The sequence below is a fragment of the Kwoniella dejecticola genome, chromosome 4 (genome assembly GCF_000512565.2).
Source record: "Kwoniella dejecticola CBS 10117 chromosome 4, complete sequence".
Taxonomy (NCBI): Eukaryota; Fungi; Basidiomycota; class Tremellomycetes; order Tremellales; family Cryptococcaceae; genus Kwoniella; species Kwoniella dejecticola.
This window is the reverse complement of record NC_089304.1, coordinates 974687-995833: the sequence shown is the minus strand read 5'-3', so window position 1 is coordinate 995833 and position 21147 is coordinate 974687. Positions and strand designations below refer to the sequence as shown.

At 47.3% G+C, this 21147-nt stretch overlaps 7 protein-coding genes across 7 annotated transcripts; 2 read left to right on the top strand and 5 right to left on the bottom strand.

Moving 5' to 3' along the window:
- Window positions 1-2072: 2072 nt before the first annotated feature.
- On the bottom strand, window positions 2073-5270 carry I303_103639 (uncharacterized protein; the record flags this gene model as incomplete). The annotated part of the gene is made up of 6 exons (XM_018406979.1): window positions 2073-2126; window positions 2199-2376; window positions 2466-2530; window positions 2598-4935; window positions 4991-5071; window positions 5167-5270. The coding sequence occupies 6 exons, from the start codon at window positions 5268-5270 to the stop codon at window positions 2073-2075; spliced, it is 2820 nt and encodes a 939-aa protein (XP_018263787.1).
- A 721-nt stretch (window positions 5271-5991) lies between these two features.
- I303_103638 (40S ribosomal protein S16) lies at window positions 5992-6965 on the bottom strand (the record flags this gene model as incomplete). Its single annotated transcript, XM_065968796.1, has 4 exons — window positions 5992-6003; window positions 6083-6230; window positions 6407-6556; window positions 6853-6965. The coding sequence occupies 4 exons, from the start codon at window positions 6963-6965 to the stop codon at window positions 5992-5994; spliced, it is 423 nt and encodes a 140-aa protein (XP_065824868.1).
- A 1460-nt stretch (window positions 6966-8425) lies between these two features.
- On the bottom strand, window positions 8426-9368 carry I303_103637 (uncharacterized protein; the record flags this gene model as incomplete). Its single annotated transcript, XM_018406977.1, has 4 exons — window positions 8426-8511; window positions 8607-8752; window positions 8830-8922; window positions 9049-9368. 4 exons carry the CDS (start codon window positions 9366-9368, stop codon window positions 8426-8428), a joined length of 645 nt encoding a protein of 214 aa, XP_018263785.1.
- A 1045-nt stretch (window positions 9369-10413) lies between these two features.
- Window positions 10414-12090, top strand: I303_103636 (mitochondrial 54S ribosomal protein uL4m; the record flags this gene model as incomplete). Its single annotated transcript, XM_018406976.1, has 6 exons — window positions 10414-10452; window positions 10519-10780; window positions 10863-10957; window positions 11041-11139; window positions 11258-11366; window positions 11474-12090. The coding sequence occupies 6 exons, from the start codon at window positions 10414-10416 to the stop codon at window positions 12088-12090; spliced, it is 1221 nt and encodes a 406-aa protein (XP_018263784.1).
- Window positions 12091-12333: 243 nt separating this feature from the next.
- Window positions 12334-14760, bottom strand: I303_103635 (uncharacterized protein; the record flags this gene model as incomplete). The annotated part of the gene is made up of 9 exons (XM_065968795.1): window positions 12334-12909; window positions 12968-13015; window positions 13070-13121; window positions 13186-13328; window positions 13423-13819; window positions 13884-13995; window positions 14052-14200; window positions 14303-14466; window positions 14527-14760. 9 exons carry the CDS (start codon window positions 14758-14760, stop codon window positions 12334-12336), a joined length of 1875 nt encoding a protein of 624 aa, XP_065824867.1.
- A 309-nt stretch (window positions 14761-15069) lies between these two features.
- I303_103634 (uncharacterized protein) lies at window positions 15070-16552 on the top strand (the record flags this gene model as incomplete). The annotated part of the gene is made up of 5 exons (XM_018406974.1): window positions 15070-15540; window positions 15703-15825; window positions 15886-16137; window positions 16238-16328; window positions 16404-16552. The coding sequence occupies 5 exons, from the start codon at window positions 15070-15072 to the stop codon at window positions 16550-16552; spliced, it is 1086 nt and encodes a 361-aa protein (XP_018263782.1).
- Window positions 16553-17288: 736 nt separating this feature from the next.
- Window positions 17289-19260, bottom strand: I303_103633 (uncharacterized protein; the record flags this gene model as incomplete). Its single annotated transcript, XM_018406973.1, has 2 exons — window positions 17289-18355; window positions 18435-19260. 2 exons carry the CDS (start codon window positions 19258-19260, stop codon window positions 17289-17291), a joined length of 1893 nt encoding a protein of 630 aa, XP_018263781.1.
- Window positions 19261-21147: the final 1887 nt, after the last annotated feature.

Sequence of the window (21147 nt, the reverse complement as noted above, 5' to 3'; positions counted from 1 at the left end):
GAAAATTCCGATGACCACCCTCGCTCTGCAGAACCAAGGTACTCATAGGGAGACATTTGTGCTTCCACTTCCACTCCTCCTCTTGCCGCGGACGGACTAACTGCACTAGTCATGGAAAAACAAAAGAAAAGGAAAGTAAAGAAATAGAAATAGAAATAGAAATAGAAATAGAAATAGAAATAGAAATAGAAATAGAAATAGAAATAGAAATAGAAATAGAAATAGAAATAGAAATAGATCTCCCGCCTTTACCGGTCATTCACGCATCCCGTTGTATCTCTTTTATCTTATTCTGCGGGTATAACCTGCTAAAAACGCTTCCACCTTCCCTTTCCCTAGTTTGCGGCATCTCATACATAACTTACCGTACAAACCTATCCTACAAGATATACGAGTAAATCATGCAGCCTGCAGACAGACATACTTGGAATCGCATTTGGTATTTTGCCAAATTCGAATTCGAAGCAGCCAGATATCAGGTAACGTCAATCGCCATGAGGCATTTCGTTTGTTCGTGTACGGATTCGATACTCAGTCCAGTCCAAGTCCCAATTCCAAACCGCTGCGCCGGGGGACCCCTAGCCCAGATCGGATGCATCAGGTAATCGACTGCGTCGACTGCACTAGTGCGCGAGTGGATAGTCTAAAATAGCACCAGGATATATATGAATCAGGCAAATTCTATAGATTTATACCGAGACATTTCTAGCCTTCTAGCCTTCTAGCCCGAAATTGTTCTATGAATACCACGCAGGCATCTCGACATTTGCCAGTATGTTGCGTACGTGCGGCGTCGAACGTCAAACGTCAAACGTCAATGGCTTGAAATGCAGAGTAAGTCACTCCCTTTCACGTGTATGAGTGTGAGTGACTTATCATAAGGTGGCGCTGCGTCTTTCTTTGCATATGCTTGAGTGGATATGGGTGGATGGCGCAGTTAGAAGGCTAGAAGACTAGAAGCCTAGAAGGTAAAGCTCAGGTTAAAAGATAGCACCCGCATCCTATTTCAGGATTTCATGATTTTAGCTGAAGCAGGTATGTCTCGGGGTAATAGCTTGGCTTTCTTCCGGGTTCCTGAATCCTAAACTCCTCTCTGTCTCTCGTTCGAGACCCTGAAAATCGCATCATCCAGAAGAGAGTGCTAGCTTCTCTCAGAATATGTGTTGCTTTGCGATATACGATATATCGGAATCCCATAATGATCGAACTATCGGACTATAGGACTGTACCATACTTGAGACTTTTCGCCGTCGTCGGCGTCGACAAAAAAGAAGGAGGGAGGTACGACTCGATCTACTTTCCACGAACGTGATACCTGATGATGCAATCAATCTGAAACGTCAGTGTAAAATTAGCACTATTGTTGCGAATATGAATGGTAATCATGCCATAGGAATTTCGGCATGGCGCCCAGAACGTGCTTCGATCAGAGTACGACGTGAATTACATTGGCTGTGTTGTTTGACAGACAGACCATTCCGAAGGAAATGAGACGGTAGCAAAATACAATCACAGCTGAATGAATGAGTCAATCAACCGGAACGGAAATATACCGCCCGCACGCACTCTCAAGCGTCGACGTCAACTGCTGGTCAGCACCAGCAGAAGCAACGCTAAGTGCCTCCGACTCAGACGAAGGAGCACAAGATGATTACCACGCCAGAGGATGTATTTCGCTACCCTCTGTATGTCCACAACAGCCAGCCACGAAAGACTAAATATAGACTACACTGGACTGGACTGGACTGGACAGATGGTCACACCTCGATCCATCTCACTCTTGAGCTTCCAGAGCCCATTTGAGGATCGACGAGATGGCAATCAAGCTCATCATACACTCCAAAAATGACCAAGCGACCCATGCTAGTCTTTAAGATCTCAAATCATGATTCAGATCAAATGCATGTATGAGATCGCATGTGTTCGCTTCTTACTGAGCTGGGGTATATTCTATCCTGTAAACATTTTTCCCTTTACCTTACCATACCGTACAATCATGTCCAGTCAATCATCATTATTCGTTATTCATCATATCCCGAACCCGAATTCAATCGTCTGTTCTTTTTGCCTAACTAATCTAGATCTTCGATCGATCTCTCTTCGTGAGCATCACCGTGAACTCTCACCTAATCAAATACCGCATCAGACAATCAGCTTCATTCCAAGGCGAGGCGCACTGAAAAACCGACAGCACTCACTCTGTATAGACAAGTGAAATCGCCTCCGTAATTACTCTCAACCTTGAAAATCACTATTCCCACTTTGATGCCCAATTCCCGGATCTCATCTGGGATAGGGAAAGTCTGTATGTTGGATATCGAATTGATATCGTATGTGATGGTTCCTAAAGGTAAATGATCCGGTGCGGGTTCCGATCTGTGATGCATGTTCGCCACGATCAGCTTCCAGTTTCAACTTAACCACCAGACTATAGCTCGTTGTGAAGGTGTTCTCTCTCGACTCACTCATTCTTCTGTGTCCAGTATTCATCCAGTTTCTGCTTATCTTCCTCATTATCCACCACTCCCATCTGCGTTCCAACCAAACAATATCAGCTCACATCGCTCCTCACGCCTGAAGCATTTCGAATCACTGACAATCGTGATAACCTTCGGCGCCGTCGTCATGTCTAGAGCAAGCTCTTTCGGAGCATGTTCAATCGTGATATCCGATACATCCACTCGTCTAGTGAGCATGACACCCAGACTACCTTGAGACCCTTGGAACGGCCAACAGCTTCCTACAGATATATCCGGGTGGAGGGCCGTCGCAGGCGGTCGGCCTTGAACATCCTTCGAGCCCATCACCAATTTGCCCAATTTCGTTGCGGTAGAAAGAACCAGCGTGTCAGATGTGAGCTGAGGGATGACCCTGGCTCCAGCCGTGAAGAGTGCATAATCCGTTCGAGCTATCGTATCTTTGGAATATTTCAGGAGAGCAATGTCGATTAAATCGTTGAACACTGATGTCAGATCGTCCCCTTTGGAGGACTTTATCGTCACACTTGACTTCGATGCTGAAGTGGTTTGATGTGGTGCAGAGCGAGCTGAGGCAGATGAGCGAATTGAGGATAGCTCTGATCGCAGAGAATCCAGTTGATGGTCCAACACATTCTGGAAATCGTCTTTCGTCAAATATTCCACCGAAGGTGATCTCGATTTCTGTTCGCTGAACACTTCTTCAGCCCATTGTTTGATCTTTTTCTCGTCCAATTCCACTGCCACTTTATCGGTATTGGCGGTCGTAGGCGAACCAGAAGAAGCCAAAGCTTGTTTTACCAAGGCCTCGGTGTCCGTACGAGACATCATGATCTTCTTCATCTCGTTCCAAAATTTAGGATCAATGTCGACTGTCCCTCTTGAGTTGACTCTGATCGGTACGAAATCAGGTAAAATCCTTTCGAGCGCGGACCTCAATCGACCATCGTCAAGGGCGTCGGACACCTTCTTCTCGACTTGTCCTACTCGGTCCTGTAAGTCATGTATATCTTGATTGGTATTGTCAAACGCCCTTATCCTACCGTCATGGGCTAAAACGGTTGACTCAGATTTTGCGACTCTATCGCCTAATCCTTTGATCTCCGCTCTAAGAGAATCGAACGAGGACTGCAAAGCCTTGATTCCCTTATCACCATCCCCACGCAGCGATTCGACTCGCTTGGTCTCCACCATCAGAGCATTTTCCAGGTCATCCATCCTGCCTAACATGTGATGAGTCGACTGCTTATTCTCGGCTTCGCCAGAACTGAGTGATCGCAGCATGCGCGAGATGTCCGCTGTGACTTGTTCCAAAGAGGTAATTCTGGCAGCCACTTCATCTATCGAGCTTGGCGGAGTATCCGGCGCTTTGTATACTCCTTTTCGTCGGAACGGCGCATCCAGGGCTCGCAAAGCCAAATTGAGAGCTATGATAGCACCAACGTATTTCCACCAATCTTGCTTGATCCGTTTCAGAACACCCTGACTTGACCCGAATATCTTCTCTGTCGGTCGTATGAGAATCGAATGCAGTAGATCGGTGACTGATTCTACGATAAATTGCAGACCCAAAACGACTCCATGTAGTATATTCGTGATGATCGTTCTAATGGATCCGGGTCCACGTCGACGAGGGTGGAAAGTAGGCACAGGTGATTTCCTATCAGCCCGAGGGCTGAGCGCTCGCAAGAGCTGGACTGGGGTAGGCGATCTCGAATGTCGGCCATTCGGAATCTCCAGCAAAGGCGATAAAGCTCTCTGAGAATGAGAATGAGCATGAGGATAATCTGCTTCTTCATAACCATTTTCCTGTTCTTCATCACTGCCCTCGGCGAAACTATCGCTTTTCCTCCCTTTACGCCTTTGACGAGGCTGTATACCTAATCCCATACCGAGATAGCCTTCACCTTTCTCTGCTCTTACACCTCTGGTTCCCGCCCGGCCGTCTAACGCACCTCCCTTGACGATTCCTTCCCCCTCACCATCAGAATCTGAATCCGTCCCGTAGATCTGATCATCTTCTCCGGGTCTATAAGGCAAATTTTCCGCCAGAGCTTTCCCCTTCCTCTTCTTTCCGTTCGTATCCGATATCCCAGGTCCCCTGTTTTTGGCTTTCTGAGCTTGTTTGACATATTCTTCCTCTTCTGCATAGTTGTAGGACTCTGCAGATCCATTACCTACACCGCCGTTGCCCATTGACGAGAAGGATGAGTACGTATTGGAATTATCGAAATCGCCATTCTCATCCTCCGTCGACCTGAGGAAGAATCGGACGGGCGATAAAGCTCTTGCGGCTTGCTGAAGCTGCTCAGCAGGTGACTTTGCTCTTTGCGATCCTGCTCTTTGCGAACGATTGGAAAGTGGTTTGTGCGTAGAAGAGGTGTGCGATTGGAACGAGGGCTCCGAGGGGAGAGGAAGATGTTGACCTGTTTGAGCGGCGTGGAAAGCAGCGGCAATACTGAGAGACTTGTCAGCGCGTTTCGTCAACCCAACGATCAGCCAGCAATGCTCACTTCACGCTGGTATCTTTGAAACCTATTGAAGCGCTTGTATTGCTATTCTTGCCTCGCGAAGTCGGCACCTTGAACGAAGTGCTGTACGTTGAGCGATATTAGTACGGTGATGCGAGCATGCTGAGAGGACGACAGGATTCCGCAGCCCATGCGAGCAGGGAATATTGTGAACATACCTTGCCATACTTTCCCTGTCCCAGTCATCATCTCCGGCATTACTCCTTGCACTCCTCGTGCTTCGAGCAGGTGACGGAGGGGGTATCGATCTTCTAGGGGGCATTATGGCATACGAACGAAGTCGTAGGGGCGGACTGAATGCGAGTTGAAGCTGACAATGGAATGACGAACTGGGAAGGAACGTATATTTGATGGTTCGAGAGTTAAGGAAAGACAAGTTGGTTGTCAAGGAGAGGTGAAATCGATAGCTGACTGGTGTTGATCTCTAAGAAGCTCGAAAGGATGCAATGGAAGTACTTGTGTCAAGCACCGTATAATGAAAGAGCAGTGTGATTATATGGATATACCATTCCGGTGATGATTGCTTTCACTTGCTCATCATCCCACCTAATGCACCTCGCGACGAGGACATGACACTGGTTGATTGTGTATGTGTTTGATGTTTTGTTTTTACAGGGTCAAAGCGCGTGTTCCATATTACAAATTGCCACGTGTCCTCAGCTCGGTCGTGCCCTGACAATTTTGTGCCCTCTGGCTTGAGCAAGCCAAGAATGATTGAGATGCAAGCATGAGTCATTATGCTGAACACGAACAAATCCTCATGAGGTGGCTCATCATGATATCTGCAATGGCAAGTGGCGAGTTGTACGCTTGTCTCGCAACTTGCGACTCTGGTATTTTGTCATGATATACATCTCTCCCGAATAAATCCAACGACCAAAAAAACCTTGTCCTGACATATCCCCATGATCCATCTTGACCTGTACAATGAATGGATAGCTTGCAGAGAATATGATCCGGATAAGATACGATTGACGAGTGACTTATCGGTAAGACTGTACAATAAAGAAAACAACGATCAGTTATAAGTACCACTGAATGACGACAATGCCTAGAAGGAAGACGGTCACACACCTTTTGTCGTCTTGCTCTGGCACCACGACCACCGAACTTCTTGGGCTCGGTTCTTCTGGGGTCAGCAACAAGAAGGGTTCGGTCGTAGGCGATGAGGGTCTTTTTCAATTCAAGGGCAGAAGCGGCATCTTCGTTCTTGGCGTAGAAGCTGTGATGTGATGAGATCAAATCGAATCGTCTATCCGTCAGCATTTGCTCCTTATCGTGCAGGATAGTACCGCCTTCGCCTCGTCTCTTCCTTGTCTTTCTCACGCATTTGACAATCCCACCCTATCCCGTCCAACGCCGACTTGTCATGAGACGAGGCGAGAAAGTATCACTCACGCAACGATACCCTTAGCAATGGCTTGTCGGAGAGCGTAGAGTTGAGAGACGTGACCACCACCCTTTACTCTGAGTCTGATATCAAGGTTGGCCAGCTTCTCGGGACCGACGACGAGGATGGGTTCGTAGACCTTGTATCGAAGGACGACGCTAAATAACAAACACATCATCCACCGGGTCAGCACATCATCCATCCTTGGCACTGTCACCGTCACAGTCTTCAAAAACCGTTCCCATCCGCTCCTATCTTCCTTTCGTAGATCCCTCTATTCTCGTTGGCACGTCACATGTCCCCCGATGAAAGTCCAGCATGACTTGATCTTTCGGCAATGCTCCGATACGACTAGCCAATCCTTTCATTCCCAAACATCCAGCCCTCATCATCCTACGCCTTCCCACTCTCTAATTCCTGGATGCCTTCCAAACGCAAGAAAACCCCGACTCACGGCTCAACAAGGGAGATGGGAGATCCGTTCAATCTAACGAGACCTCGTCCGGGGGTGACGTGAGCCACGGCGGTGGCAGTCTTCTTCTTGCCGAAAGTTTGGACGGCTGACATTTTTCTATTTTCCAGTATTGATTATCAACGGTTTTCGATTGAAATTGAGATTGAGAATTGACAAGACGGTGATGGATGAAGTTGTGTTGTGTTGTATTGTATTGTTGGAATATGTGTCGATTTGGTTTGTTGTATTGTAGGAGACGGGAAAGAGCGCAAATCAACGAGATATCTATACGTCAGCACCTATACCCTCCGCGAACACTGAGCTGGATTGAAGTCGACGATGGTTGAAAGTGGACACTCACAATCTTGCTGTGAAGAAGGAAAAAACCGAAAGACCAAACCTCTAATTCAATAACCTTGAATTCTTGAATTGCTCATCGACTCTCCAAGCGGTTTGCGGTAACGATGGAACGATGGAATGCCTGGCTTGCTGCTACCTAGGTGCAGGCAGACCAAAAGCATGGCTGAAAACGAAATCCAATGTGGCACTTTATTCCGCGGAAGTATTTATCAGAACCGATGAGGTCGTATTAGGCCTTAACACCGATGTTGGTGACGCTTATATCCGATAAGCGCGATATCAGGGCATCTCTCTTTCAAGGCGTTCTCTTTCTCTTTATTCGACAGCTGTGACAATTGCATACTCGAGTACGTGATGGCCGATTGTGTTAACGATGGCGTTTGCATGCATCGCCCCATCGCATCCTCAATCGAGACTTTAATGGCATTATCACTCTGGACTGGTCATGAATTACATCTCCAGACCTAGCGATCCTTCCACAATCTAGCTTCAAACCAAGCATCAAAGTGACGGACGCTCAGGATATATCCAAGTGATGATACTCAACCACATTGTATGGATGCTCCTTTACACGCTTCACTCGTGATCAACAACCAGAGAGCACTCAATCACAAAGTGAGGAGGGCCCATCTCGAAGAATTGCGGCAGTCAGGTTCTTACAAAGCGCATGTGTGAGATATCATACTGCTGCGAATTGCCTCAGATAATCGATGTTGTTTTTCCATGCAACGCAGAAGTCTAGTTTTTCTATATCATTCATGCCCATGAAAAAGTAAATACCACAATACAAATCCCTTTCTTCGACATACGTCTGTTGAAATACTCTACTTCAAAGATCCGTACAAGACGAATAACTGGGTTCTCGTTCCAGTGAAGAACCCGGTTGTTCCATGACCTCTCATATGTGTGAGGATGGAGAGACCCCGTTAAAGAGGGACTTGATCTTGATGTTGGACTTGAGGGTACAGAACACAACGTTGAAGCAAGTTGAGGTGAGATGTCGAAGGATGGCTTTGTCGATTTAGGTTAGGTCGAAACGCTGTTGAAAGCGTTTATCAAATGATGAAAAGTGTAATTTACAACGACGAAACAAGAAGGAAAACAAAGCAAGACGGAAGTTGTAGAAGGGATCGGTAGATGCAAGACTAGCTCCCAATCCAAAGCTGGACATGGATGCAAAGGCAGACACAGAGAGACAGGTACAGATACACGCTTAGTAGTATCGGTTGTTGTTGTACCATCCGTAAGCCCCCAAAGGAGTTGCGGATCCACCGATAGCGTTACCCGAGGATGAGTCACCTAATCCATGGGAATAGACAAAAACAATCAGCGAATCTCACGAAGGAAGGAGGGAGGGAGGAGGAGAGGCAGGGAGAAGGGTTGAAATAGCTCACCTCCATCACCAGCATTACCACTTGCAATATTCAATGCATCGAGGTTACCAGCAGCATTGGCGTTGGCGTTGACGTTGTGGTAGTAATACCATCTACCATTAGCGTAGTACGAGGCGGGACCAGGACCAGCGTTGTTATTTTGGTTGCTATTTGACGTATCCAACATCAGCACTACGATCCACTGTCTCAAGCCACCGAGCGTGTGGTGCTTAAGTAAACTTACATATTACCACCGTTGGTATTTCCACCTACGCCGGAGTAAGCATTTCCGCCGTTGGAGGTGGTGATGACTGGTTGGCCGTTCACGTAAGAGACGCTATGGTGAGCAAAATCGATAAGCTCAGATCCAAATAATAATGACATGACAAGAAACTGTCTGAATTCTGCATGACATTCTGCGGGAAATACGCGTGAGTGCGAGTGCGAGTGTACGAGTACTTACGTCTGCGATCCAACACCACCCAAAGCATCACCCGAAGTAGCTTTACCCCCGTCCCCCGCATTCCCAGAGGCGACACCCAGCACATCATCTCCGCCAGCCAAACCTGCGCCGGGTCCCCCCTGAGCAGCGTTGTTCTCAGTCAAGGATCCTCCGACAGACGATCCTCCCGCACCGGTATAAGCTGATCCGCCATCTCGCGCAGCGATCATCCTCGCCATCAACATGTTTTCACCTTGACCCTGGCCTTGGACGGGAGCAGCCGAGACTAGGATGGCAGAGGCCGAGATGGCGTAAAGAGCAACAGCGATTGTAGTTCTCATTTTGTCTGGTTTAATTGTTCTTGTTTTCGTTGGCGTGAATTGTAAAAAGGAAATCGATAATTCGAATGTAATGAGTGTGATGGGCTATTAAAGCTTTAAGAAGTGATTGTCTTGGTTAAGTCGTTTGGTTTGGTTCTGGTTCTTTACAAAAGAAATAATGGGTTGATTGAAGCTTTATCAAAAGGCTGGAACTTGTGGTATTCTCAAAATAGTAAGTAAAGTTGAAAGTTGAAAGTTGAAAATGGGCAAATGAACAATAAGAAAACGAAGCGAAATGAAGTGAATGAAGAAAGAAAGGGAACAGGAAGAAGAGTTCAGATCAAGTCGTTTATGTATCTTCGCTATCGTCAGTAGCAGAATCATGGTCAGTCAAAGCGGTAGGAATCGCTTTGTCAGTTCAGTGTACGTTGAAGGGTGGACGGATGAATTGGGAAAGCGTGATTGAGAAACCGACTGAACCAGTTCGGTTTTACCATTGAACCGTTTCGGTTATCGTCATCCCGATACATTCTCTTCAATGCGAGGGTATATTCCCGCTTTCGCTGAAAGATTGAAAGACCAATTGAATCGTTTGGCCAAACATCGTTTCTAATTTGGGCAAGTCCTGTATCGATCAGAGGCTGGAGGGTTTAGTCAATTCAATTTGCGATTCCCATTGAGACTCGTTTCATAGTCCCCTTTGCGTGAGAGGTGATATGGCAGATGTCAAGGCTGCACTTTTGCGTGCAATTGATGTGTTCTCGGGCCTACCGCCGGGAAGACCCATCTCCATTGAGGGGATGCAGATGTACAGTATGTTATGTTGTTGCAGGTTCTCGTGATTGCACGCCAAGATGGGTAATCGCAAGGATGCGATGTACACATACATGCACACGATTTTCGTTTAAGCGGCGTAGTCCGCTTCGATTCCGTTGGTCAGGAAAAGTTAGACATGTCTCTTGTCTATCTATCTCTGGCTGTAGCTGCCTGTTTCTTCAGATGATCCCTTCCATTTCTCAAAGTGCATGTCTCATCAACAACACAACCATCTCCTGAAGCAGTCAACATGAAGTCCGCAACGCGACTGATACCGACACTGACCCAAGTGAGGCTAATATTTCCCCTGGTCGCGGATTGAAGAACACTACTGACTGGAAACGTTGCGTTATAGCCATTAAGGAGCAATGCTCGACCTATATCCCGTACTATACTCTCTAAAGCCATATTAGCCGGACCAAGTAGACTACCTCGCTTCTACGCTACCACTTCGAATGCTCCCACTGCGACTTCCACCATCGACCCAAATGCGCGAAGTACAGGGACCGAGGAAGGTCAAGAGGGAGGAGAAGAGGAACTGCCTTCGAATATACATTTCGAAGAATTGAGCGAGGAGGCCGATGAGCGGATCAACGATTTCCTAGGCCAACATGACGGTCAGTACATGCTGTGGTCTGACTGCTGTCTTCTTCATCTTTCTAAGTTATGCTGATATGGGATGTTCTGTAATTCAAGTAGAGTTCACATCTCTCCCTAATGGTGCTCGATCCGATCCTATCCTTCTTCCAATCACCTCCCTCAATTCTCCCACACCCACCTTGGCATCTGAGTCCGTGAGTCACGCATACGCATGCACGTCGTCGATGCAATACACGCACAGTTTTTTATCTGCTGACATCATTCGGTTGACCCATAGGACATGCTCATTTCGCTTCCACCGGATATCTTCGCCCAACCGATAAGACGAGATATCCTACATCGATGTGTAGTCTGGTATCTCTCGCTTCTACGATCGGTCAGTATAGATTCCCCTTCTGTCCAAGACGAGTAAAAGTGTCCTGTTGAGCAAGCGACGAATCATTTCCGATTGGATTGGATCGGATCGGATCTGGCTGATACTGCTCGATTGGTAGGGCACCAAAACCACCAAATCGCGATCAACAGTCAACTACTCCGGGCGGAAACTCAGACCGCAGAAAGGAACCGGTAGAGCGAGAGTAGGAGATGCTTCCAGTGGTACTCGTGAGTCCGGCCTAGGCTTCAGCTTCACGCATTGTCCAATTTCACTTCAAACAATGACAATGACAGTGACAGAACAGCTTGCTGAGTCTGAGTTCGATCTTTATCAGGTCGAGGAGGTGCACCAATTCACCCTATATTCGCTAAAGACTGGTCCCAGAAACTCCCTCGGAAAGTCCGCGCTCTAGGTCTCAAGATCGCCCTAACCTCAAAATTGAATTCTGGGTTACTGAGAGTCGTGCAAGACTTGAATGAGGGAGAATGGACAGGTACCAACGAAGCTAAGCGGGCTTTATCCGATGCTGTAATTCAAGTAGAGAAGCCAGTTGATCAAGTGGAGATGGAACCTATCACCCCATTGGGAGAAAACCAAACTCAGGATCAGGCCGAGGTGAAGAACGAGAATGAGGGCGATGAGGGAGGATTGGAAATTATAGATAGGTTCGGACCGCCTAAAGATCTTTCGATCTTGTTTATTTACTCGCCCAGCGAGACTCAAGAAAAGGCAGAAGGTCTCGCCAACTTCGCTAGGAATATCGCCAATTTGACGAATGTCGAATTGATGAGTGTAGAAGAAGTGGAAGTGTACCATATCTTGAAATACAAGTGGTTGGTCATGGATGGAGAATCGGTCGATTTCTTGAGTGGCCTCAATGATTTACGGGATGAGTTGGATGTTTTCCCCGAGCAGATAGAAGAGGAAGTTGGAGAGAGGATTGGCGCTTAGTTGGGATCACAGTCATCGTCATGGTTATGTATGTCTCGTCATCGTCAATGTCAATGTCAATGTCAATGGACGTTGAGATGATCAAAAAAACAGAGATGCATCATCGGATATTGTTCCGTTTGAATACGAAGTAGGATGAACCCAAATGCATTATACTTGATCCTAACAGCTTACACAACACGACAGTATTACATTCCATTACCCTACATAACATCCCCGTTCAATCGCACAAGATAGACCCATCTACCTGCTATTTTCCCTACTTCTACGCGTAGGTGTCGTATGTCCGGAAGGTACATCCTCATGTTCGACACCTTCATAATCTCCAAACGCATCTTCGTCTTCACCCGCTTCAGCCTTATACCCATCCGCAAAGGGATTATCCTTCCCTCTATTCGCACTAGCTCGATCTCGGTGAGAGGCATTATGATCTTCGCCCTCATGTAAATCTTCTTCTTCATCACCTAACAAACCCCTCCTTTCCCCCGTCCCGCCTCTCATTCCGCCTACGCCTTTACCCTTCTCCTTCTCGTTCTCTTTATCCTCCTCATCCGACGCGTCACTCACACTCCCCACTTCCCACAGTACATCTCTGGGCTCCAACACTCCATCAGACAAGGCATGGATGTCGTCTCCTTCGTATTTGCTCGATGGTCCGCCCTCGCCCTCGCCCTCGCCCGCTGTACGGTCATGGATGCCCGCCTGAGAAGGTGTTCGGGCATGCGAACGAGGTCGGAGACGCATCGAATTTGACGGTTGCGCAGAGACGGTGTATGGGTCCGGAGCAGCTTTGGCGGATGATTTGAGCGAAAGCAAAACCTAAAATGCCACGCCATTCAGCTTAGCTTGAATTCGGTCGATAGTGACTCCGACTCACAACGCCAGATATCAAGACCCCAATGGAGATGAACACGGCGACCAATACCTGCAAAGACAGTGTCAGCTGCTTCACTTCTCGAAGAAAGATAAGACAGCTTACCCATCGAGCGTACTGTCCAGCTTCGTCATAGAATATAAGCGAGTTGATGAAGCTGTGTCATATCATCGAATCAGCTCGACTTTGTCTCAGCACATCATGTGGGAAAATGGACTTGCCCGAACACGGTATATCCAGCATAGAACAGCGGAACAACCACGACTGTATCAGCACATTTCAGCGCTCGATCGAGGCAGACTATCTGTAACACAGCCGTGATGATAACAAATAATAAGGTGATGATGGCTGAGGGATGAACGAGCTATGTATGAATCACGAACGCATTAGCGGTCCAATACGCTATCAGCTGGCGAAAAGGAATCAGATGGCGTGACTGTACAGGACGAGGCGCTTACAGGATGTCCAGGCAGTCCAAACAGCTTGACAGCAGCTTTCGTAAAGACCAAACAGAGCCCTGCTAGACTTCCACCGGTGACAGCCCATCCCATACCTTGCAACCAGGTCAATCTAGCATCGTCCGTCCTCCCGAACCATACTTCCAACCGCCGTACAGCTGCACTTTCTAGCTTCTTGTTCGTTTTCGAAATCCGTCCAAAGAACCCCATGATAGCATTCGGTGACCTCGGTCGAGAGGTGGGTAGTTCGAGGGTTGGCGAGGGGAGGGGCGAAAATGATGCTCGCGAGGCGAGTACGGAGGCGAAAAGGGACGAAACGAGGTATGTGGATGCGGTGAAAAGCACGATGAATAGGAAATAGAATAGCCAAGCTGCTCGACTCCATAGTGAGTTAAGTCTGATGTATTGCTGAGTCAGCTTCCCTCCCATCCTGTCAACAGACAGATGGACGGCTGTCTCACCTTTCGACATCCAGAGATTGGGTAAGGCCATGATTTATACTAGAAAAGATGATTATAAGTATGACACCGAGAATTATAATAATCGTTCCCTGTATATCGGTGGGCGTGACAGCTATAATGAGTGTAAGCTATCTCCGTCCTCGGAGCGATGGGTTCGATCTAGCTCACGAGTCCCGACAAGCCAATGAGCGAACAAGAAGTTGAATACCAGCGAGGACGATCCGAGGGGTGCTACCCAATCAGGCCGTAGATACCGCAACGCCAACGGAGACCCAACTGTCACCTTGATCAGCTTACGACCTGCATGCGAAAGGCGCCTGACACGACTTACAGACTTGTGAAGCTCTGCGTGAGTCGAGGAGGAGTAAAAGTAAGCTCGCAGACCTAAGAAGGCTCAGCGAGAGAATCCCCTGACTCACATATACATCCCCATCCCGCTCAGCCACAGGATTCTCATCCATTCTTTCTTCCGCTGCCTTTTGGGTATACCCTGCTGTCTGACATGATCTAGCTTCGTAAGATTTAATCCCAGCGCGTTGAAGACCGAAGCCACCAAGACGATGAGCAGTCCTATTATTGTGTTCTAGATGAAACACAGCATCAGCTACTATTATAGCAATTATCAAATTGAAATCAGATGTACCAAAACGTAGGATCCCTCTGAATCAGATATCGTCCCTATATCGGGATCTGATATTGTCGAATTATCGAAGACATCGAATGGACTCGTTCCATTGGGATAGTCATAGCCTATACCATCGAGACCAGTACCGTCTGATGACGACAGCGAAGTTGAGATAACGTCGAGCAGCGTTGAAGTGACGGAAGAAAATAAATCGTCCAGCACCGGCGTGGGCGTTGGCGTCATGTCCTCCATCTTGAATAGTGTGGACGAGCCAAGAGGTTCTGGCTGACTAAGATGGATGGCTCTGGGAGGACTTGCGCAATGTTACGGATAATCAAGTGCTCGAGTAAGTTAATTGGGATTTTGGGATTGACGTTGTCGGTGGCCGGGTCGGGTAACAAACTGTAACGTAATAGCTGCGTTGACGTTGCGAAAATGATGACGTAACGACATACAAAGATTGTTTACAAGTTACCAAGTTACTTAAACTCAAAGTTATTTCTGTCGTTCTGCTCTCATACAGTCAATTCCACAACATCATCTCGTCAGGTCAATCACAACATGGACAGCGGCGCTAAGGTATTGCAGGAGCTGAAGAAACCACCAGACACCCTTCTAGCAGAGGACAATGGGAGTCCAGTGGAATGTTCAGCTTCGCCAAATCATCAACCGAATTTTTTAGCTGCCGTCCACTATGGCAAATTTGATTTGAAACGACGAAGACCTGCTCTCTTCTCCGACGGCCCTCTCCAAGCTGGTTTCAAATACGTCCTGAATCAAGCACTAGAGCTCGCTCGAAGTGTCGTCACTCATCCCGCTTGCTTGCCCATCGCATCAACGATCATGTCCTCCGACGCCAACGCTGAAACGCAATCTCAAGTCGCAAAGGGGATCATCGAAGTTTTGGCGAACGCCGAAATTGTGCTTGTCCTTGAGGAGATGGCTCCAAACGAGGCGGGGAAGTATATTAGGGTCTCAGAGAGTAGTAGAGACTTCGATTTGAACAGTAGCACGATCTATCTAAACGAACTTGTGAGTGATCCAGCTTATCTTGGTTCTGGTATTACCGTCTACTGGTTCAATCGATACACCAGAAAGTAGATGGATCCTCGATGTGGAAATTCTGCCAAGCTCATCTGGCCTTCTCCTCCTCGCATCCTGTCGAAGAGTATTGTTTGCTGACCTGCTGGCCAGCTGTCAGACCTCTTGCTACAAAGCTATAACGACCGAACAAATTCTCCTAAGCGATACGATCGAATGCTGTTTCACGTGGCTATGGTATTGTCGTACGAGCTGATCCATTACATGCGACGTCCTGTGAGTATTGCTATCGCTGAATTCAGACAGTGTGAACGTGCTGATCATAATTCGTCACAGTTGATTCAACAGCTTGCTCCTTCTGCAATCACTATCAACGACTACTTGTCCCCAACAGGAGAAAGTCCCACGCAGACGCAGTGCGAACATGAAGCAGGATGGCAATTCGAATCCGACATCATGTTAGGCACTTTGGACGGTGCTTGGTCATATGAAGAACCAGAAGACAGCTCCGGTGATGAAAGTGGATGTTCAGAGACACTTAGCCTCGAAGAACAGATACGGAGATCTATCGTGAACGCATCAGACCGAGTAAGTCAAGAGATCAAACGCTCTCTGTTGCCCTGTGATTGCGAAGTATGCACTGATGCGTCCGTGGGTGAACTCACCGTACGTACCAACCGAATGACAGAGAAAGCCATACGACATGTTATGTATCTCTCGCGGATCCCCGCCCAAGATCTATAAGGTGCACGAATCTTGGTTATCGGGCTGCCATAGGGGTGAGTAACCCCCTTACCCGATCTTGGACGGGAGATTGAGTGAAGCTGATAAGCTCTACGTTCGTACAACGATAGCTTTTAGGGACGGCAAATTTCATACAATAACCTTCCCTCCAACTGTCAATCCCGAGCCCCTGAACACATCTGACATCGATATAGTCAGAATCAAGCGAGATAGGCATCGCGCTGATCTCATCAAACTGAAAGATGATGAAGAAATATAATGACCCTGTAGTATTGCAGTACCACAAGTTCATCACTTGACGAACAGCTCATATCTTCGAGCAAACCGACAATAAATGAAGTCGTAAGGTCCGAGTATCGATGTTTCATGTTTGTAGCTCTTTAGTAAAAATTGTACGTCCGTACCTCCATCCTATTTAGAACTAGTCTAGTTGTATCATATTCAGAGACGATAAACGATCATTTCAAACGAATCATATGAATCTCATGTCCATGTTGATATCCATCTCCGTTTCAATATGCATAACAGATGTCTCATGATGTCACGAGTACAGGTGAAAGGTTGAATCTTATTGGATCGGTTGACCTTGACAGGTGCGTGGCAATCAAGATGAGCGATAACATTAGATGACATTTCGTTAGAGGTGTGGTATAGATAAGTTAGATAGAGTCGAGTATAAGATTTATGACGGGTACTACTTATCGAAGAAAAACATATCAAATGATTTCGTTATAAGGATAAGGATAAAAGTGAAGTAAGAAGGATAATATATAGATATATCGTCCAGTAATGGTAGTCGTAGTTGTGAACAAATAGGGAAGAAGGAAACCGAATAACCCAAAACAAGGCAAAACAAAACAAAACAAAGTAGGAACAAGAAGCAAATACAAATAAACAACGATAAATCAACAATAACTTCAGATCTTATTGAACTGATCCCCACTTCCACTTCACCGACTCCACTTGGGACGCGCAGGAGGAGGCAGACGCGGGCTTTAGGCAGCTTGGGAATATTGCGAATCCCAACTTTGTTCAGCAATATAAGGGGATGGGAAACCGTATGCCTCCTGCTGCTGTTGTTGTTGTTGCTGAGAGTGATGTTGTTGCAGATACTCCATCTGTTGTTGTTGCATATAACCGCCATTCATACCGGTCCGCTGGTTCTGGTAATAGCCCGCAGCGGAGGCGGGCATCGTAGCTGAATGTGGGAAAGCTGGAGAATCAATGGGCGAAGGTGTTGCTGCATGAGCATGAGCATGTGCATGCGCATGGGCGTGTGCGTGGTGTCCATGAGTCAGGATTGGTGCTAGGTGATGTTGATTCGTATATTGCCTTTGATGCTGTTGTTGTTGTTGTTGAGCGAGTTGAGCGACCTGTTGTTGTTGTTGTTGTTCGGGGTTAGGTGATCTGGAAGAGTAATCCGAGTGCACGTCCGAAGTAGCGTACCCATAGGGCGACAAATGGCTAGCTGAAGCTGAGGCTGACGCGGACGCGGACGCGGAGCTCGATGCTGAGGCTGAAGTAGAGGATAATCTCGCTTCGCCCCATATATGAGGCGAGAGATGTTGGCCTTGCCCTGGTGCCGTGGCATAGGCGAAGGGGGAAGGCGAGGTGGTGTATGGTGAATCGTAGGCGAATTGATTTTGCGGTAGACTTGTCAATGCTAAGCCGGGTAATCGAGGGTGATTCTTGGATTTCTTGCTTGCATGCCCATTGCCGTTCGCTGAGGCTGAGGCTGAGGAAGCGTAGCCGGCCAAATCGTAGTGCACATTCTCCTTGTTATCGTCGGCGGTGAGAAGAGAGTGCGATCGTTTACCGTTGGTAGGTTCAGGCGATCCGGTAGAAACGGATGAGCTGACGATGGGTAATTCGATGGTCAAGTCGGAAGTCAAATCGCCAATTTGTCGTCGTCGTTCTTCTTCTTTGGCTACGATATAGATCTCTCTCAGGATGGCAAGCTTCGAAGCGGAGATCAAGGCGCTAGTCTCGGCAGTAGACAATTGAAGTCTGGCTACGTTGACCGAGGGGTTTCGGATGATAGACATGAGAAGGAGTTTTCGTTCTGCATAGCAAAGTAAGGTCCCAGTCAGCACTCGCATTAGTGGACGACAAGTGAGTCAAGGATAGTGCAGAGGACTCACCATCTTTGGGAAGATGATCGGGTTCTCTGTGTTTGACACCTTCAGGCCACCAAGTAGGCTTGAAATCCTCGCCCTTGTTGTAAGGGAATTTCATCTGTTTCTTGGGTTCGATGATCTTGATCCAAGCTTTGACTACGAGTTTACAAGTCTGTTGCTGCAAGTTGGTGAATCTGTCCATGTAGAAGCCTTCAATTTGCTCAGGCTTCAAGACGATAGTTTGCATAGGGATCGAGGGGGCGGAAGTCGAAGACGGCGTCAATGATCGGGGCGTAGTGGAAGTGACGGGGAAAGTCGAGTACATGCCGCCAGGTGAGAGCTTCTTGTTGTTTGCAGAAATACCGAGCCCAGTTCCAGATGCTTTCAAGGGGCTCTCCAAACTTGTGAGATCCAGATCATCGTCCACCATTGTCTTGTCAGGGTCAATTTCCTCGCCTTCGCCTTCTTCGTTGAGCGTATCATCACCTTCCATGCTTTCTTCCACTAGATTGTCTTCGTCTAAAACAGGCACTTCACCTTTCTCTTCTAATCGTTTGATCTCGTCCCATCTTCGGACCATCTCCTGCTTCACACGAGCAGCTTCTTTCTCCAATTCTTTCTTGTTCAGGACACCGCCGCCTTCTTTGTCCTTCACTGCTGACTGCAGCAGTTCAGACGCGAAGACATCGGTATCTCCCTTGGGCGATATCCAGGCGATGACAAACTGACTACCGTTGATGAACGAGGCTTTACCTAGAGCTCTCAGTATCAAGTCTCGCTTGGATTTGTAGTGTCGCGTACATCGCGGTAAAGCGTGATATGGTGTTGTTCGTACGGGGATTCGTGGCATTGTCTATGATCATCATCCCATGAGTCAGTTCAGAACGTGAAAGCTGATGAAGGGAAACGTACTGACGAGTAGCTATGTGGAGCGCGTATGAGTCGTTATTATCGGTCGTTTGTTCGATAGCGTTGTTGAAATGAGTGTCGGTGGGACGTGTCAAAGATAATGATAATGACGATCACGTTCCGAGTCTGAGTAAGTGAGGATCAACCAGTGGTCACTTTTAGATGCTCGTATGTTATCGATAGGTCGTTATGCGATGATATGATCCGCAGTGGGGTGTGGGTGTGGGTGAGGGAGGCAGGGAGGGTTAGTAGCTTGTTCGACTACTAGATAAGGGGAAGAAGTTATTTTTAAGTATAATAGTTGTAGGAATCAAGATGAGATAGATGAATGGAAAGGAAAGATGATCAGTAGGGGTCGAGATGATATATCTAGATAATCCATCGAGTGCGTTATTTACTTTTCCATCCGACATCCGTCGTGCCGTGCCAACAAGTAGTAGGTACATGTTGGCGTTGTTGACATCCGTATCACTCAGCTGGACCCATCTCCACAAAACAAGTAGACCAACAAAAAGAAAACAGTCACCACACCTTGCTTAACGTTCGTCACCTAAATCTAAGGGAAACACATGATACTTAATTTCCGACCATGATCATCTAATAAAGCATATAACCCAAGGATTGCTATCGAGAAAAGGCTAAATCTTCCTAGATATCGGCAATCTATCGAGGGTCATTTCGCTCGTCCCTGCCCACCAAAGGTGAAAAAGCAAGGGATGACGGGAGAAATGAAATAACAGTCGCGTACATTCGTTCCCTGCAACCGCCAAAATCAAGAAATGACATGTCACATCGGAAATTCCTTACTTTCAGGGTCAGTTTCCGTTCCGACTTATCCTAATCAAACTTACTACTAAGCCACTACTGAGATATCCGTTCACCTACGCGTTACTTGGTCGATCGGAACGCGTGGAGCATGCCTCACTCTGCTCTCGTTGTTCCACACTAGCGAGATGATTCAAGTTGCACATCGAGTGCCTTCTTGTGGAGGTTCATCTCACCTCGACTTAATCTGATGCATCGCGCCCGTCTCGTATTTAGCTTGAAAGCTTGAATGAGGATCGACGGCCGTGCGTTACATCCTCATTTGGAATACGTAATCAGATCAACGCAGTATGACAAAACCTATGCCTGAGTTTCCTGATTTTCTCCAGAAACCTCATGCATCGAGGGGACTCCGCAATTCCCGGTCTTGTGCCACCGTGTCATCGCAGCAAATAAGCAACCGCAATAAATGTCTTGAATGCTGGACATTAGCTTGGCAACACCAGCCAAACTTGATATCGAAGTCGTCCCACAATCAGCACAGTTGCCAGGGCTTCACTATACCAGCAGCGCTTGACAGTCTTCAATCAAGAGGAGAAATTGCGCGATTCTCAAGCATAGTACTGGAGACAGATTCTCTTGGCAAGGCAACGGAGTCGCAGTCCAACCCGAACGAAGAAGCGCAGCCGGCTATAGCCTGTCCTTCTGATTCGAATTTCGCTTCAAGCCAAAAATACATCTCATCAATCAACCATCAGAAGCAGGTGATCAACCTTGGAGCTCAAGACAGACATCACTACGCCTCTTGGTGGACGATTAAGAGCAATATCTCACATCGTTCACAGGGACCCCAACGGTTACCCATAACCCTTTGAGCAAAGGACCCATCCATTCCTTAGATATAGCATTAAAACCGCGCAAATATCGCAGTGAAGGACAAAGGATAACGAAATCAAAGCAGAGTGCCAATAGTGCTATAATTGTATCTCTACAACGGCGGTTGAGTACCTGAATTTAAGCCAATTCGCCTGTCCATTGACACGATATAGAAATTTCGACCCAT